At 32.3% G+C, this 17,441-nt stretch overlaps 1 protein-coding gene across 3 annotated transcripts in view; it reads right to left on the minus strand.

Moving 5' to 3' along the window:
- The window catches only part of Efa6 (Exchange factor for Arf 6), a 196,111-nt gene that overhangs the window by 15,554 nt on the left and 163,116 nt on the right, over positions 1 to 17,441 (minus strand). For 2 of the 3 annotated variants that reach the window (XM_072535868.1, XM_072535866.1), the window contains exons 16-17: positions 15,184 to 15,392; positions 1,684 to 1,743 (exon numbers count right to left, since the gene is read on the minus strand). In XM_072535868.1, the coding sequence (XP_072391969.1) occupies positions 1,684 to 1,743; positions 15,184 to 15,392 (269 nt within the window). The remainder of the gene's footprint in view (positions 1 to 1,683; positions 1,744 to 15,183; positions 15,393 to 17,441) is intronic. The other variant, XM_072535869.1, reaches the window with a different exon arrangement.

The following is a 17,441-nucleotide window of genomic DNA, read 5'->3' on the forward strand; positions in this document are numbered from 1 at the left end:
GGCATGGATAATCCTATGTTATATAAAAACTGATTTCTTAGCGTATAAAAGAATAAACAAGCAGCCAAACACATTTTTAAAAATTAAAATCAATTAATTACTTTAACCTGGGGATTGTTTTAAGTGGCTATAAAAGTCATATTTTTTCTTTGTTTAAATTATTTTTTTCGAATAAAATATTGATAATTTAGTATATTTTTGTCTATAACCATTTACATATTTTTTTAAATCGTCAAAAAAATTTTTAGAATAGATTTAAAGAAAAATTATTTATGCAGCTTTCATGAATTACTGTAGAAAATAAAATATTCGTTTTTATTTGGAAAAAAATTCAAAAAATGAATCAATATGTGTTGTATATTATAAACAATTTTTAATAATTTTGAATCAATTTGACTAGAGAGAAATTGTAAATGATGAAATTTTGATCGCGCAAGTTTAAAAAAGGGAAAAATATTATCTCTAATAGCCTTTTAAAATTCAGCATGCTTGCGCAATTAAGCGATTGATATTTTTTTAAAAGAGTTCCAAAGCTTTTTTTATTCTTCTTTACGTAAAAAAATCATTGATTTGTTTACTAATTTTCCAAGAAATTTTCTAGAAAATAGGACCGAGTTGGATTGCAAAATTATTATGCAACAACAGACAAATGGAACTGTATTTTGCTTTGCACCATTGTTTTGGAGATAACTTTTTCACATCAATAAATTGTTCACATCAAAATTTTGGAATTTGGGAAAATGTTTGAGCACATACATTGAAATGTATGTGGTGGATGTGGTACTTTCTTTACGTGGTACGTTTTTTTGTATAATTAGAATAAAACGTGAAAAAATGAGTGTCTAATGTCGATTTTTCGGTATAAAACTTTACTTGAAATTTCCACAACTGTTTTAGCTAGAGATATCTAAATTCTAGCTATAAAAACCACAACCTGTAACTGTTTCTTTAAAATAAATAATTATAGATACGGGAGATGTTTGAAATTCATCTAGTCTTCGATATATGGCGTTACATGAGAACGAATTGCTCTCAGGTTTGACATCTGTCAAAATATCAAACAGAGTACATCAATAACCCGCGTGTACTAAACAAAATAGATCCATTTTGTACTAACAAGAATGGATAAGATTTTATCTACCATCCACCGTCTTGGTCAGATTTAATCCTTAGTGATGACTTTCTGTTCTGAAATTTAAAAATGGCTCAAAGGACCATTTTGCAACTAACAATGAGGCCACAACCGCAGATGTACAAGGAATAAAAAAGTTGAACGAGCCTCTTATGAAGATATTGTCTGAAGAAGAGTAAAATAAATGAGAAAAATGGCAAACCGTACACAACAGTCAGTTGATGTAGTAGAAACATATTCAAAATATTTTCTACACAAACACCATATTAACCGTGTATAGATATACAAATTTTATGAAACTTATTACGACACGTCAATGTCATATGTCACCAGGAGTTGAGCAGTCATATAATGTCCCGGAAACTGTAAAATTTGTCAATTGTCTTAACAATTTATTTAGTTTTTACAATTACTTTACTGTCTGTCTGTGATTTATGTTATGTATTAACTTAATTATTTATTGAGATGATCATTGCCACAAATGACATTGATAAAGGTTTCATCGTGATTAGTAAAGGAAGTAAGGAGTGGTAAAAAAAGTTAAAACAAACCTTAGGAGCATTGATTTGTCATCGGGATAGTAAATAATGTGCACAAGAGTAAAACTACACCTAGAAACCAAAATTACTTTAAATAATCGTTTATTTCATAGATAATAATTTCTTTATCAGCTATGTATATATTTCTGATTTCAAAATTTGTCCATAACATTTGTCTGCATTTAGTTTATCAACATAAATAAGTATACAATAGGACTTACATTCCTATATCTTAAATGAAAAAAACAACTTTATATCGATATTAATATTTTTCACAGCCCCTAAACTATAAAAGGATTAATTTTTGAGATTCCGTGATATTTCTGAACATTCGTATTCTCATTATCTCTTTATTTTTATCACTGTTTATCATTAGCCAACTGTAAATTGTGTAGAAGACAATGGAGAATTAGTATTAGCGATTTTTTCATTAAAACAATTAGTAAACCGCTGGATTTAGAGTGTCTCCAACAGTTAGAACTAAAATTCCGTTAAAATGTATTAATAACGAAGTTAAAGAATAAACACCCTGTAACAATATGTAGCCGTGTAAACTTTAGGTGTTAAATAAAAACAATACAGGTAATAAAACATTTTTGGACAAACAATTAAACCAATTTGATTTTTTAAATGTAATTTAAAACAATTATTTTAACTTTCAGGACATACTACGGACCTTTTGCATAGTCGTATTACAAATATTTTTACACCACTGAATTTAGAGTGCTTCCATTTAGTAGTGACTATATTTTCATAAAATTTATTTATTATTTTAGACCCTAGAACAACTTAAAATTCGAAAACTTGTAAGATTAAATGTGAGGGAAAAATTAAAATCATAATTCATTTTGGAGATCAAGACAGAAATTACAGAGATTTTTAACATAAATGTTCAACGAATCTAGTCTATTTTTTGTAGTCATTCTGCGAGTCATTAGTGTCTTTCTAGTTCCTCATCTGTTTTCAAAATCTAGCTGAAAATTTCCGGTCAATTCTCTACATTTTTTTTTATCGTAAATTTTGGAGTACTACGTCGAAGGAGTACTACTATTTTCAACTTTAACTTTATCAGAACATTTTACGATATTTACGTTTATTTTATGTTTATTTAAATTTAAATCTTTATGTATTTGTAATGTGTTTATTGATTTTACTTTTTAAATAGTTTCATAATTATAGTCCTCTTGCTTCTATTTTCTATGGTAATATACATACCCAATGCAAAATACATGGACATTCTCCTCCCTTCCTGATGGCTTTATATATTATATAAAGTTCATCGTATGTTCAGAAAGCAACACAGTGCATTATGTCAGGACTGTGATGCAATAGCTTAGCGATCATTTTGCGAAGCTATGTAGCGAGACTCATCATATAGAAAGAAGGTTTAGACCTTCTTTCTATGAGGAAAACACCCTCATAGGGGCAAAACCGAAATTTAAGCAATAATTCGACAGAATTCAAATATAATAATTTGATAAATGTAGCCAATTAGATGGTGGATCAGTAGTGACAATTAGGATCTAAATTAAAATTATTAACGACTTCATTATTAATAAATACTAGTATATCCTTATGAAATATCTGGTCACACCTATTTGGAGATACTTGAACTCCAGTGGCGTAGTAAATCTCATAATAAAAAATTAACTAAGAAATTTTCACATTTTCGACCACGAAAGCGTATTGCACCTACCCTGAAAAATGACAATTTGCCAAGAAACGAATATTTTATTACACTAAATATTTTTGTATTTATAATGTAAAGTTTCCACGGTTATCTATAGATACAGACCATTTATTTGTTAGTGAGTTTCCGAGCTTTAAGTTGTTCTGTCTTTAATATTAATACAGATATTTTTTATGAAATATTGGTCATAGCTATTTGGAGGCACTCTAAATCCAGTGGCGTAGTAACTATTTTAATAAAATTCGATATTTTTGATTATGCATGATTCGATTTTTGCAAGGTATTGATTTTATACAGAAAATAAGTAAAAATTAATAACCTAGAAGAAAACTGTAGAACATAAGAAAGAAAATATGGCAGAACGAAATCGCTTGATAGGGAGATACACGATGGATGTTCAAAATTTTACGGTGTTTAAAAAAGCAGGTTTGGAACTAATGGGGTAGAAAAAATCGTAAAAGAAGAGAATGTTATTTTTTCAAATTACGAATCCAATAAAGCTCATAAGACACAATAATGAGAAAATGTAGCACGATTAAAAGGGCATATTTTAACAAAAATTAATAGAATATACATAATTTGGTCAAATTACGAATCCCCAGTGAAGCAAAGATGAATACTTTAGGGGGAAAATAATAAATAAAAAGAAAAGAGGAAATCAGCAATATACCTGGTGTAAGAGACATTAAAAACACAGGTGGGAAGACAAAACATGCATAAAACGAATAAATGAAGACAAGATTGGTACAAATATAATCCAAACACAACTCACCTAAGATAAAAATAACCCCCAAGAGGGGAGAAAAACCTGACAATTACAATCACATGGTAGGAAGAATGTTCTGAAAAATGAAAAACTTCTAGGGAATCCTAACATCATCACAGTCCAGTGCTAGTGCTTGTTTGTGAAAAAGTAAAGCTAACAGAAAGTGAAAACAAGGTGATTGTGTTTTCAAACATAGCTTGCAGTGTCGCATGTGTGCCAAACTGTTATCTACAAAGGATTTTACCCAGATATTTAACAACTTGACTTTAAAAATTTCCCGAACAGATATTTTGACGAAAGAACCTGGAAAACGTATTGGACGTTAAAGACAATGCTAGTTTTATCGATAAAGACGACATAAAAGATTAAGTCATATGTCAAATTTCATCTGTCATCATTTTTATAGGTTAGAAATACCATATCATGGACAGAAGAGTTGAAAAGACAATTTTTTTTATTTTTATTGGTTTTTAATGTATCAGGAGACTTTTCTACGAGTGAAGATTCGATAAAGAATACACAACATTACACAAAAAAAACTTCAAAAAGAAAGTTTAAGACGAGTTTATTAAAAACGTTCCAACCTGTACTTTATACTTCGTATAAGAAACGATTGACAACAAACTTAAGATGATGCAGTTAGTTATTGCAACGTTGCAGTGACTCTCTAGATTAAAATACGCTTCAGTGGCACCCAATAAATCTTTCAGCTTTTATTTGCCCCAAATACATTAATCTCTGTAATATCTCTAAAGGAATCTTCCAGAAATGTCACGGAGTGCTCACGACTACCTTTTCGTTATTCAAATATGATTACCAACAACTAACTTCTAAAATATATACAGGAAAATTTAAATTTTAGCTGTCGGGAAAATGGTACGATAAAATATGATGCTAATGCATTTGATAGAAACGATATTTACTTTTTCGCTTGCAATATTTTTCATTTAACGCTGTATTATGATGTTCGTCGTAGCAGAAAAAGCTTATGTGATGATTTTTTTATTTTTTAATTAGATAAAAATAACTTCCAGACGATCACTGGCTGTTATTAAATAGATATGTTTAGGTAAGAACAAAAAATTGTTTGTTTAAAAATTTTTTCTAAAAAATGTATATTATTCGTGAAAAATAAAGAATTTTTCATTATTTTAGGTTTTACTACTAGTTGTGAGAGTTTGCCATGGAAAAGCAAGAAGATTTTGATAATTAAACCTATGATACATTATGTGTCATCTGTCATGCCATTCATATGCTTGCAACAGTTATTTTTCACCTATCACTTGTTAAATGTTAAATGCTATACAACCAACCAATAACAAAGATAAAAGCAGGGACACAAATAACAACAGGATTTATAACATCAAAAGGATTAAAGCAAGGATGTTGCTTGTCTCCCACTTTATTTAAAATATACCTCGAAAGTGCTTTAAAAAGATGAAAACAAAAATGCAGGACAATGGGGATACCGCTCACCAATACTATGGTATATACGCTTAACTTTGCAGACGATCAAGTAATAATGGCTCAAGATTATGACGATTTAAACTATATGGCACAAAAATTAATTGAAGAGTATGATATATGGGGTCTAGAAGTAAATAAAAAGAAAACCGAATACCTGTGCATTGGAGTAGAACAAAAATATCTCATATTAGACGATAACACTACGATAAAGCACTGCTGTGACTACAAATACCTAGGTATCGCTATTTCACAAGATGGAACATTAGACAAAGCCATAAGAGAGAGAAATACGTCAGGGAGAAAAGCCATCACAATGTTAAACACCATTTTATGGGACCAATTCATCAGCAAAGAAAATAAAAAGAGGATATATGAGACTATAGTAAAAAAGTATCACTTTATACAGCTGTGAGGTATGGCCACTGAAAGAAAGAACACTGTCAACGCTGAAAGCGACGGAAATGGATTTTTGGAGAAGAGCCGCAGGAAGATATAGAAGAGAAAGGATTACCAACGAACGCATTAGAGAAATAATGGGAATCAAACGAACAATCACAGATGACCTAACAACAAAACAACTTATCTGGTTCGGACACATACAAAGAATGGACGAACAACGAATGCCAAAAGAAATACTAAAGTGGCAACCAGAAGGAAAGAGAAAACGAGGTAGACCGAGCAAAACTTGGAGCGAAGGAATAAATAAAGAACTGAGAGAGAGAGCCATAGAAGAAGATCTATGGAACAACCGGTCTAAGTGGCGATTGGAAGTCGGAAAAAGTCCTTCTTCTTATTCGTCAAAAATCAGACGCATGCGTCATAAAACACCTTTTAAAACACTGAAGAAATACGAAAGATACATTAGACCATTTTCGAAACGGTGAAGTACTTAACGAAATGTCATTTACACCTTAAAAATACGTTTTAGATCTTTTTTATGAAGAATATCTAAATGGGATTTTTAAAGAAGAATTGCTAACTGTTAAAGATGTACTATATAGAGCATCTATCATGTTATTTATACCTTAAAGAGACGTTTTAGAGCTCTCTGAAGAAGATACCAAAAGAATAACTGAATCGTAGAAAGAACAGCTGAAGGTGGAGTGGCCAAACTATCTTCAGAATATAGAATATCTAATGTTATGCGTGATTTATAGCTTATTTCTTCTCTTTCATGTCACATGTGCCACAAAAATTGTTTTATAATTATATATCCCGGCTATCAAAAGGAATAACTGAATTGTGGAAACCAACTGCTGAAGATGGGGTAGATAAATATCTTCAGTAGGTGGAATATATAATGTAATGAGTAATTTGTCACTTATACCAGGCGTTTAATGCCACTTATACATTAAAGAGACGTTTTAAAGCTGTTTAAAGATACTAAAAGAATAACTGAATCATGGCAGTGTTAAACAAAGAACTACTGAAGTTGGAGTGGCCAGACTATCTTCAGAAGATGAAAAATCTGATGTTATGATTGTTTTAAAACTTATTTCTTATCTTTTATATCAGATGTGCCACGAAACTTGTTTTATAATTAGATGGCCATTATCAAAACGAATAACTGAATTGTGGAAACGAACTGCTGAAGATCGAGTAGATAGACATCTTCAAGAGGTGGAATATGTAATTTGTCGCTTATTTCACGCGCTTAATGTCACTTATACCTTAAAGAGACGTTTTAGAGCTCTTTGACGAAGATAGCTTTGAATCATAGCACTCTTAAATAAAGAACTGCTGAAGGTTGAGTTGAAAACTATCTTCAGAAGACAGAATATCTGATGTTTTGCGTGATTTGTAGCTTATTTCTTGCCTTTCGTATCACATATGCCACAACACTCGTTATAGAATTAAATGGCCAAGCTAACAAAAGGAATAATTGAATTGTGGAAACGAACTGCTGAAGATGGAGTAGATAAATATCTTCAGTAGGTGAAATATATAATGCAAAGGGTAATTTATCGTTTATTTCATGCTCTTAATGCCACTTATACCATAAAAAGTAATTTTAGAGCTCTTTGAAGAAGATACAAAGCATTAAACAAACAACAGCTGAAAGTGTAGTGGATAAACTATCTCCACAAGATTTCATATCTGATGTTATGTATAATTTGCTGTTCACTCCACGTCCTCCATATCACCTTTGCCACAAAACCAGTTTTAGAGGCAGATGGTATGTTACCGAACCGTGAGAAAGAAATGAAAATAGAGTAGAGAAATCACCTTCAGAAACTGGAATATCTAATATAATTCGTTATTTGTCATTTACTTCAGGCCCTTCATGTCACAACAGACGTTTTAGAGCTCAATGGAAAGATTACCAAACGGAATACCTAAATTCTGGGACTATAAAAGAAGAACAGCTGGGTATGGAGTAGGCCATCTTCAGAAGGTAAAGTATCTGATGCGTATTACTGTAAAATGTTGGGTTTGATGTATTTGTATGTTGTTACCAAGTTATTCGCAGACATATGCACCTTTTACGTTAAAGATAGTGGAAAGACGGAACAAAATTGAATAAAATATATATCTTTAGATATATAGAGTGTAATATATTGTGAATAAACGATGATGATGACAACTATTCTATACATGTTGGCACAATATTTACTCTGAAACGTATAAAATTTTTAATTGACTCCAGTATTACTTTTAAAACCACTTAAACATTTAATAATGGTACAAAATTTTATGATTTTTTTTTAAGCCAAGCTAATTGACTTTCATAAAAAAAGTAAATATCTTTTCTTAGAAATGCTCACCTAAAAGCGATTTTAGAGTAAGGTAAAATAATCTACAAAAAATTATTGGGAATAGAAAAAAAAAGTAATTCTCTGAATAAACGTTAGCTATGCTAAATGGTAAATATATGTATTATTGGAAAACTTCTTTTTATTTGCCATATTTTTGATTCCTATTGCGAATATTTGTAATATAACAAGTCGTAAAATAGGTGATTATTATTCTGACGCTTATTTATTGTTTGTACTGTGAAGCAAAAATAATCCAGCAACGTCCGTAATAATAATCATAATGTATTTGTATTTAGGCAGGGAAATACATCGGAAATATACAGAGGAAAAATAACAATCTAAGCAAATAAGATTGCCACAATAGAATATTTCGATACAGACAAAGTTTTAATAGTTCCTTAATACTTTTTTGGAGTGGTGCGTCAAGGCAACCTTTTGAACTGATTTTTACGCAAGCAGTTTTTTCTATAAATAATTAGAAATACTTTTCCACATCCTTAAATATCTTTTAATAGTTTTTTAATAGACAAAAAGAGCTATAATGGAAGAACTGTATTATAACCCAGCACAAAACATGAAGACTGTAAAGAAAAGAAGCAGTTGAGATCGAAGTACTTCCCGATTGTCACAACAACATAGAAAAGATGGTATTTTTGTATACGATCCTCACGATGCAGAAATCCCAACCCTGACAAAAAGAACATTCAGTAACGTAAAAACCTCACAGTATGCAATGAAACGATCAATGTTGGGCCTATCTCGAAGATATCGGATTCCAAATGCAGAAATGCGCAGAAGAATCCGAATACAAGATGTTGCGGAAGGAATAACTATCCTAAAGTGGAATTGGGGAGGGCATGTCGCAAGAATGCACAGTAATAGGTACAATAAAAGAATGATCGAGTTAAGATTTCCACAGAAAATGCCTTTATAAGTAGAGATCGTTCTTCAAAAAGATTGAGGGATCACCCGATCAATTAAATTGTGGCGAATCGGCCAAATTGGATACAAAGTATACAAGATAGAGTTATGGAAGTATTCAAGAATGGATTACGTCCAGCTGTGGACAAATTTATAAGCTGATTAATGATGACGGTAAAGAACCATCATAATTATCTATGACGGTTCTTTTAAACCTTCACAAAGATCATGTTTTGCAAAATAGCCCATGCAAAATCTCCCCTGGTGCCTATTTAAGCCATTCATATTGATCCACCTCTCCATTGACGTTATAAAACAAGTTGTTCTGGTCAGTTACCAAATATTAATTGTGCTAAAACAGTGAATTGGGATAGTCCCAGAAGACTGAAGCCTGAGGCACAGAAGTTGTCGAATGCTTCACTCAAATTCTATTAAATCCAAACCAATTACTTATTCTCAAATCCCTAAGAAATGAATAAGTCAAAATAGAGGTGATAGCAGCGATAATTGACGTTTTGAAGATTTTCTAGAATCTTACTTTAGAGATAGAAAACATGTGATTACTGCTTAAATATTTGAAAAAGTGTTTGAAAGTAAAAGGAGATTAAATTTTGTATTTTGTTTCCACATCATTTGGAAATTATTGGTTCACAAACAAAAGTTATTTCTAGACAGGTACAAATAGTATGTGTGTTTGGAAAGACAATTCAGCCCACTTGAGAACACATATATAATTGTCAAGCTTTCCTCCTAATATCCTTCACCTATATGTGAAAGTTACCATTTTGAAACATAAATGCATCATTTTATATACAAACTTAATAAAAATCGTTCAAAAGGCTGATCCTAAACCACCTCTTATCATATAAAACATCTGTAACATCACCATCAGCAATAAGTCTTGTCAAAATGATAAAAAGTCAATATGATTATGTTTGGAATGTAGTCATAACCTAATTCTTAACGATCTTTCTCCTTTCAAAGAGTTTCAGCAACCTCGCATACAACAAACGGTGGGGAATTCGATACACACGACAGTCGTCAACAAATATGGCTTTAAATTGCAAATGTATGTTTAAACTGTTACGATATATTTACACACGACCAATTCAAATTATTATTATTATATATAAATTATATATATTGTAATTATTGTAAACTCTTATCCCCAGTTTTTATGTCTATTATAAAATTGGAAGTATTTTATTACTATTGTAAGTTTTTGGAAAAAAGTGAATCATTTTCCACCTCTACTGACGTAATGTCAACATATATTTTCTAAGCTGCGCAGAACACTAGAACTTGATTTTATGTCCCGTGAGCACGGGAAACAATAGTATCCGTGGCCGAAAAAGACCAGCAAACTTCACACAGGTCGGGTGCAAATGTCAAAATGTTCTGTACTTAAAAGAGTACTTCTACTGACATGGATTATTTTGAATCATAAAGGGGTGAAAGATCATTTTGTAATTGTAATTTATTTACAGACATTTTCCAATTAAGTATAGTTTTTCGTTTTACCAAAAATATCAGAATTATAACCTCATATCGACATTTATCGTTTATTGGACACTGCCTGCCGCATCACCGCAATAAGACGATGGCCATTACTTTTGGATGTTATATTCATAATGAAAACAATATTATTTGATAAGCCACGTCATTTGACACTTGTCATAAAAGTCATATTTGTTGACAGCACTGTCCTGGCGAACGGAGACTGTACAAAAGACGAAAGGTACACAACTATGTAGGTAATACGGAGAGACTTAAAATATTTTGACAGGTAAACCTATAACTATATAAAAAACAAACTTCCCTTATTTCTACATAGAAAATAATCGTTTAAAACACGATAAAATACCTGTCAAAATGTTTGCATCTCTGAAAAATGATCGGGAATTCATACCGGGAGTTAAAAAGTCAAGTACAGGTAGCCAAAACATACAGAGCTCAATGACAACAATTAAGGCCCATCTCTTTCGACAGTTTCATTTTTGAACACGTTTTAAAAAATTGAATAAATTCCAAATAAATGCAATACATTTGTGTTCGGCGACGTCCAACAATGTACAGAGAGAGTAAATCATTGATCAGTGTCAAAAATTCATATAAACATGTCAAACAACCTTGATGATGATTATGATCAAAACGTTAAATATAAATAGCGCAATACAAGTCAGCAGATCTTGTTAACTTGCTAATGAAGTAGCAAAATTTCATAGAAAAAATGTATCAAAAACCACAAAAAAAACGAACAAAAATAAAGCTATAGATGATAAAAAACTGAATAGTGTATATAGGTCAAACAGGCAGAAATTCTAAAAACATTTAAACGATCACAGAGAAGTTTCTTCAACAAAAAATCGAATTCTAGCAAACTAATTATTTAATAATGCATAACTGAATAACCAAGTAAACTAAATTTTTACATTTTTTTACTAATTACTGCTTTTGTTTGGATTTATTAATAGTACATATATTAGTAATCATTGGTTGATCAAAATTTTACCCGCTGTACATTGGTTTGTGTACCAAATTCAGTCGAAGAGGAAACTTCGAGAATTTCAAAGATAAAACTGCCTGTAAGAGTTGAATTATGTAAATTACCGCCAAAAATTACCAAATACCGCGTTTTGCTAAGTACCACAAAAATAACTATATGGATTAGCGATTAAAGCGAATTACTCAAAAATGTTGGTGTTCACATGTAAAAAAAAACCATATAAAAAGTAGGAAAAATGTAAAATAAATATGTATAAATATTAACTATACGCTAAATATAAATAATAGGGTCTTTATATGTATAAAATACTAATTAAAATTAAAGAAAAGAGGTTAGTCTTTGTATGTGGGTATATTTTATTTTATAAAAAACCCTTAAAAGGGCAACATTAAAAGCACGAACGTTTTCGGAACAACTGTTCCATCATCAGGTTAAAATACAGGTTATCATGCCTGAGCCACCAAAATATTTGGGTAAAAACCCTTTAACAGCTGGTAACAGTTACCAGCTGAAGTCCGTTTGAAGAGGTTTACTCTCCGGACACTGGAACTCACTTAAGCATGGGTGTATGTTACCTGAAGTAAAATTTAATTAAAATATTAAACATCATATAATATTATTAACATCATGTACAATCTTTGGTAACACATTACATTTTAAAGGGTTTTTACCCAAATATTTTGGTGGCTCAGGCATGGTAACCTGTATTTTAACCTGATGATGGAACAGTTGTTCCGAAAACGTTCGTGCTTTTAATGTTGCCCTTTTAAGGGTTTTTTATAAAATAAAATATACCCACATACAAAGACTAACCTCTTTTGTTATACGTGGTATACAGCCAGCTGCAGGAATTATTTTCCTTGTGGATTTAATTAAAATTAGGTTGATGTGGACGCAATAGACTTGTTATACAATGCAGTTAATTCGGATATTAGAATCACATGGTTTCAAAAAAAGAGTCATTTGTTTAATTATTTTTATTTTTACGTTAAAAAATTGTTTGGTCTTCGAATCCACTTGGCTCACGAAAATGATGAGGCATATTTGTGAAAAGTTTCGAACGATTCAACTGTTACACATAAAAATCTGACGTTGACAGATGTCAAATGTCAAATAATCTTCTTAGGGTGCCTGTCCGAACGTTGGCGATAATTCTGGTTATGTTGGTTGCTATACGGCATAGCTGTGTTGAGGTGTTTCTATACCATGCTCTCAGGTTAGCAAGCCAGGATATTCTTCTTCGTCCTGGGGCCCTTTTTCCTTCAATTTTACCTTGCAAAATGCATTGAAGTAGCTCATATCTGCCTTAATTTCTCATTATATGTCCCAAATACTGCAGCTTACGACCCTTTACGAGGTTGACCAAATCCGCGGTTCGGAGAGATCCGAGGTGAAGGTCTAGGTCAAGTGTATGGGGTATGACTGAATTTCATGGGACAAAGACAAGGGGACCAAAAGTATGTATCTATAGGGAAAATTTGGGAATACTTGAAATATTATCATCTTTATGGAAAGGCGTTGCGTTGTAAGTATTAATAACATTATTGGCTGATATATTAATATAAACACTTTCTTTATGCGAAAATGAGAATGCCAAAGAATATCATCAGTTAAATACAAGGGTTATTACTAATTTAAAATGTTTAAGAGTTGATAAATATTGCTGTTACATTACAATACCATTTATTATTGTAACAGTTTCCGTTTATCGACATATGGCATCGCAAATCACAATAATACCTTCTTCATCCAAAATGTAAAAGCCACACTTTTACAACAAACTAATCAGTGGTGTTTTGTGTGAACAGATTGACATTTCAAGATCGAAGTGCTGCTGATGACCCCGTAGAAGTAGTCGAAAGCTCGTTCCAGCAAAATCAAACGAGTCTGAATCCAAAAAGCCAAGTTAAATGAGTAGAAACACCCGAAAAACCACAGCAATTCCCCTTGATCCGAAATGTGTCGAAGTCACTTCAACAATATCCTAATTAGTAGAGTTTGTGATGTCTTTGGTGTAAAAGGAGTCAAATGCTCGTCTCGACAAAATTAAACAAGTAAAAAACTGAGTAAAATGAGTAGTGACATCGGTTTAATAACCCAAACCACAGCAATTTCCTCTTCATCCAAAATGTGACTCTCTTATGTCAACAATATCCCAAACAGTAGTATTTGTGATATCTTTGGTGTAAACAGACTAACATTTCGAGGACCTAGCGTTGCAGATGACTCCGTAGAAGCTCGTCCCGACAAAATCAAACAAGTTTGAACCTAAAAATTGAATCGAATGAGTAGTGACATCCATTTGATTAGGCAAACCACGGCAATAAACTAATCAGTCTTGCTTGTGATGTATTTGGTGTAAACAAATTAACATTTCGAGAACCAAGCGCTGCTGATGACTCCGTAGAAGTGGTCGAAAGCTCGTCCCAGCAAAATTAAAACGAGTCTGAACGAAAAAGTGAGTGAAATAACACATTTCTAGAAATTAATTGCATTATATAACAAATAAAAAGGAAATAATCCAAATTGTATCAAATCTTTCATATTTTCGTATTTTTAAATCACAGTAGCTAATGTAAAATTTTGGCATTCGGTTGTATAAGTGGAAGCTGCCATGTACAAACACTTTTATTGATTTGTAATGGTTTAAATAATATTTAATGATTCTGAATGGGATTCAGTCATACTAAATGATATTTAGTAATATTTAGGATGCCTGGAAACGTAGTCTTCAAAAATATGCACTTGATTGTTACGATGTTAACACTGGAGATCATATAAAACTGAAGAGAAAAGAAAGAATAGAAAGCTGTATCAGGTGTTACAGGTCAGAATATAAATTTGCCATAAGATTGTTTAAGTAGCATTTCATTTAACATTAGACTTGAATAATTCCAAATGATCAAATTGAATTTTTTTAAAATATAAAACATTTTATATCAAAAACTACGTTTGAGGCATATTTTAAAAAATAAATCACCAAAGTATATTGTCGAAAATGTTGTTTCTTATTAAAATATCCTTAAAATTGACAATCTAGTAAATACATTATCTGTATTTTACCGAATATAGAGACGAGAACAATTGAGTCACACTGTAGGTAAAAACTGCGTTTGCAGGCCACACAAAAATGATTTTTTACCCGTAAAGAATAGATAAAAAGTGATTTATGAAAAATTATAAAAATGTATACGTGAAAATTGTGTGTACACCAACATTTACGATCTACCCTTTTACCAAAAACGCAAAATGAACCAAAGTCCACCCCAATAACGAACCAAACAAAAAAAAATAAAAAAAAAAATCTCAAAACCAAGCATGCCACCAGCACGAGCACATCCCTCAACCCGCGTCCACGTCCCCGTTGAGCAAATTTCGATTGTATATGGCCTGTCTGTAACTGTACCTATTGACAGTGGGAGACGGCCGATCGGGTAGAGGCGGCGCTACAACGCCGCCTTCCGTGTTGTCCAGCAAACACACCGACGGTCCGGTCGCTCCCGCCAACGATTCGTCCACTTCGCCGATGGAGTGCTCCACCAAGTTGATCGTCAGCTCCGGGTAATGTGACATTTTGGAACGTAACATGAGGCTATAAGTTTTGTACCGCTTCAGCTAAAACACAAAAAAACATGCATTAGGTTCATGAAAACAATATATTTTAAATACATTTGGCAATGCTGCTAGGTATCTTAAAATAAACTATTGGGGTGTTGGGTTATTACAATCAGCGAGCAATAGTACGAATTGAAAAAGAGACATCTGAAGAAATGGAAATAAAGAGAGGAGTCAGGTAAGGCTGCATACTATCACCTCTATTATTTAACGCATATTCTGAAGAGGTAATTCGAGAAACTCTGGAAGATGAAACAGTCGGTATAAGAGTAAATGGAGTCTTAGTTAACAACATCAGATGTGCAGATGATACAGTAAAATAATAGCCGATAGTTTACAAGACCTGGAAAGACTCGTACGTAAAATGGTAATGTGTAGTAGGGAGTACGGACTCTCGCTCAATATCAAAAAGACAAAGTTTATGAAAATTTGTAAAAACAACCATAATACTAACGAAATCTTAATAGTAGAGGGCCAGCAGATCGAAAGAGTAAAAAAAGTACACTTACCTAGGAACACTTAACAGAAAATAATGACTACAATGCGGAAATCAAAGTCAGAATCGAAAAAGCACGTTCTAATTTATGAAAATGAAAAAGGTCCTATGTGGTAAAGATTTAACATTAGCTCTTTAAGTACGCGTAACAAAATGTTACGTATACAGTGTACTATACTACGGAGTGGAATCATGGACGTTAAATCTAGACACAATGAGACGACTTAACGCCATTGAAATGTGGACCTATAGAATTATGAGGGTTTCCTGGGTAGATAGAGTTACGAATAATTAAGTACTGAGAAGAATAGGTAAAGAGAAGGAAGTTGAACTTACAATTAAAGAAAGGAAGCTGCAGTATCTCGGACATGCGATGCGGGACGAGAAGTATGGCATCCTGCGACTCATAATGCAAAGAAAGATAGATGGCAGAAGAAGCATCGGAAGAAGACGAATTTCATGGCTTAAGAACCTGAGAGAATGGTTTGGATGCATCTCAAAATAACTATTTAGAGCTACTGCCTCAAAAATTAAAATAGCTATGATGATTGCCAACCTCCGTAGCGAAGATGGCACCTGAAAAAGAAGATGTTGGGTCCCCTCGGTATTAACCCAACTAATTTTCCATATTATGTTTCCATATAACAAGAAAAACACGGGAAAGACGAACATCATTTGAAGGGGCAAGACGAAAAGCAGACAAGATATGTAAAAATAAAAAAGAGCCTATGAAAATGAACAAATAGAAAAAATGGAGGAATATTCCAAAAACAATGAAATTAGAGGAGCTTACGAATACCAACAAAAGATAAAAAGTGGGTATAAACCTCAAACAAGTCTATGTAAAGATGAAAATAGGCAATGTTTTATATCCAGAGGGGTGGCGTGTTCAGCAAGATAATGCAAGATGCAATACTTCTGCTTATACTCAAGCTTGGATGCAAGAACACAAATTGGCAACAATTTCGTGGCCAGCAGCATCTCCAGATCTTAGCCCCATTGAAAACATATGGGGACTGATGAAGATTGAAGTGGAACGAGCAGCGCCACGAGATAAAGAAGGTTTGATTCGGTCAGTTTTACAGGACTGGAACACCATTACCGAAAATTATTGCCTTGACCTTGTTTCGGGTGTACCTGGACGTTTAGTTAAGTGTTTAGATTTAAATGGAGGTTGTATAAGTAAATGAGATGAATTATGTGTTGAAATTTTATATTTCAAGTGATAGAAATAAATACCGTAAAATTATAATTCTACTTTCTTTTTTCCGGATACTTTCTAGACCGACTATATAATAGTAGACATAATATCGTCACCCCTGCTAAATTTTGTTTATATCGTTCGGGATACGGGATATGAAAATCGAAAAACCTGCATTTAAATACAAAGTGGAGCCAATCAACAGCCGAATATATGGATGTTTTAGCTATTGCACTATAACTGAAGACACAAGAAAATATCCCACTCAATTTATTCTATATACGAGCCCCTTCCCATATCAGTTGGACATAAGCAAATTATACTCTGTATGTTTTTATAAGTTCCCATATTA

The sequence above is a fragment of the Diabrotica undecimpunctata genome, chromosome 6 (assembly GCF_040954645.1).
Source record: "Diabrotica undecimpunctata isolate CICGRU chromosome 6, icDiaUnde3, whole genome shotgun sequence".
Lineage (NCBI taxonomy): Eukaryota > Metazoa > Arthropoda > Insecta > Coleoptera > Chrysomelidae > Diabrotica > Diabrotica undecimpunctata.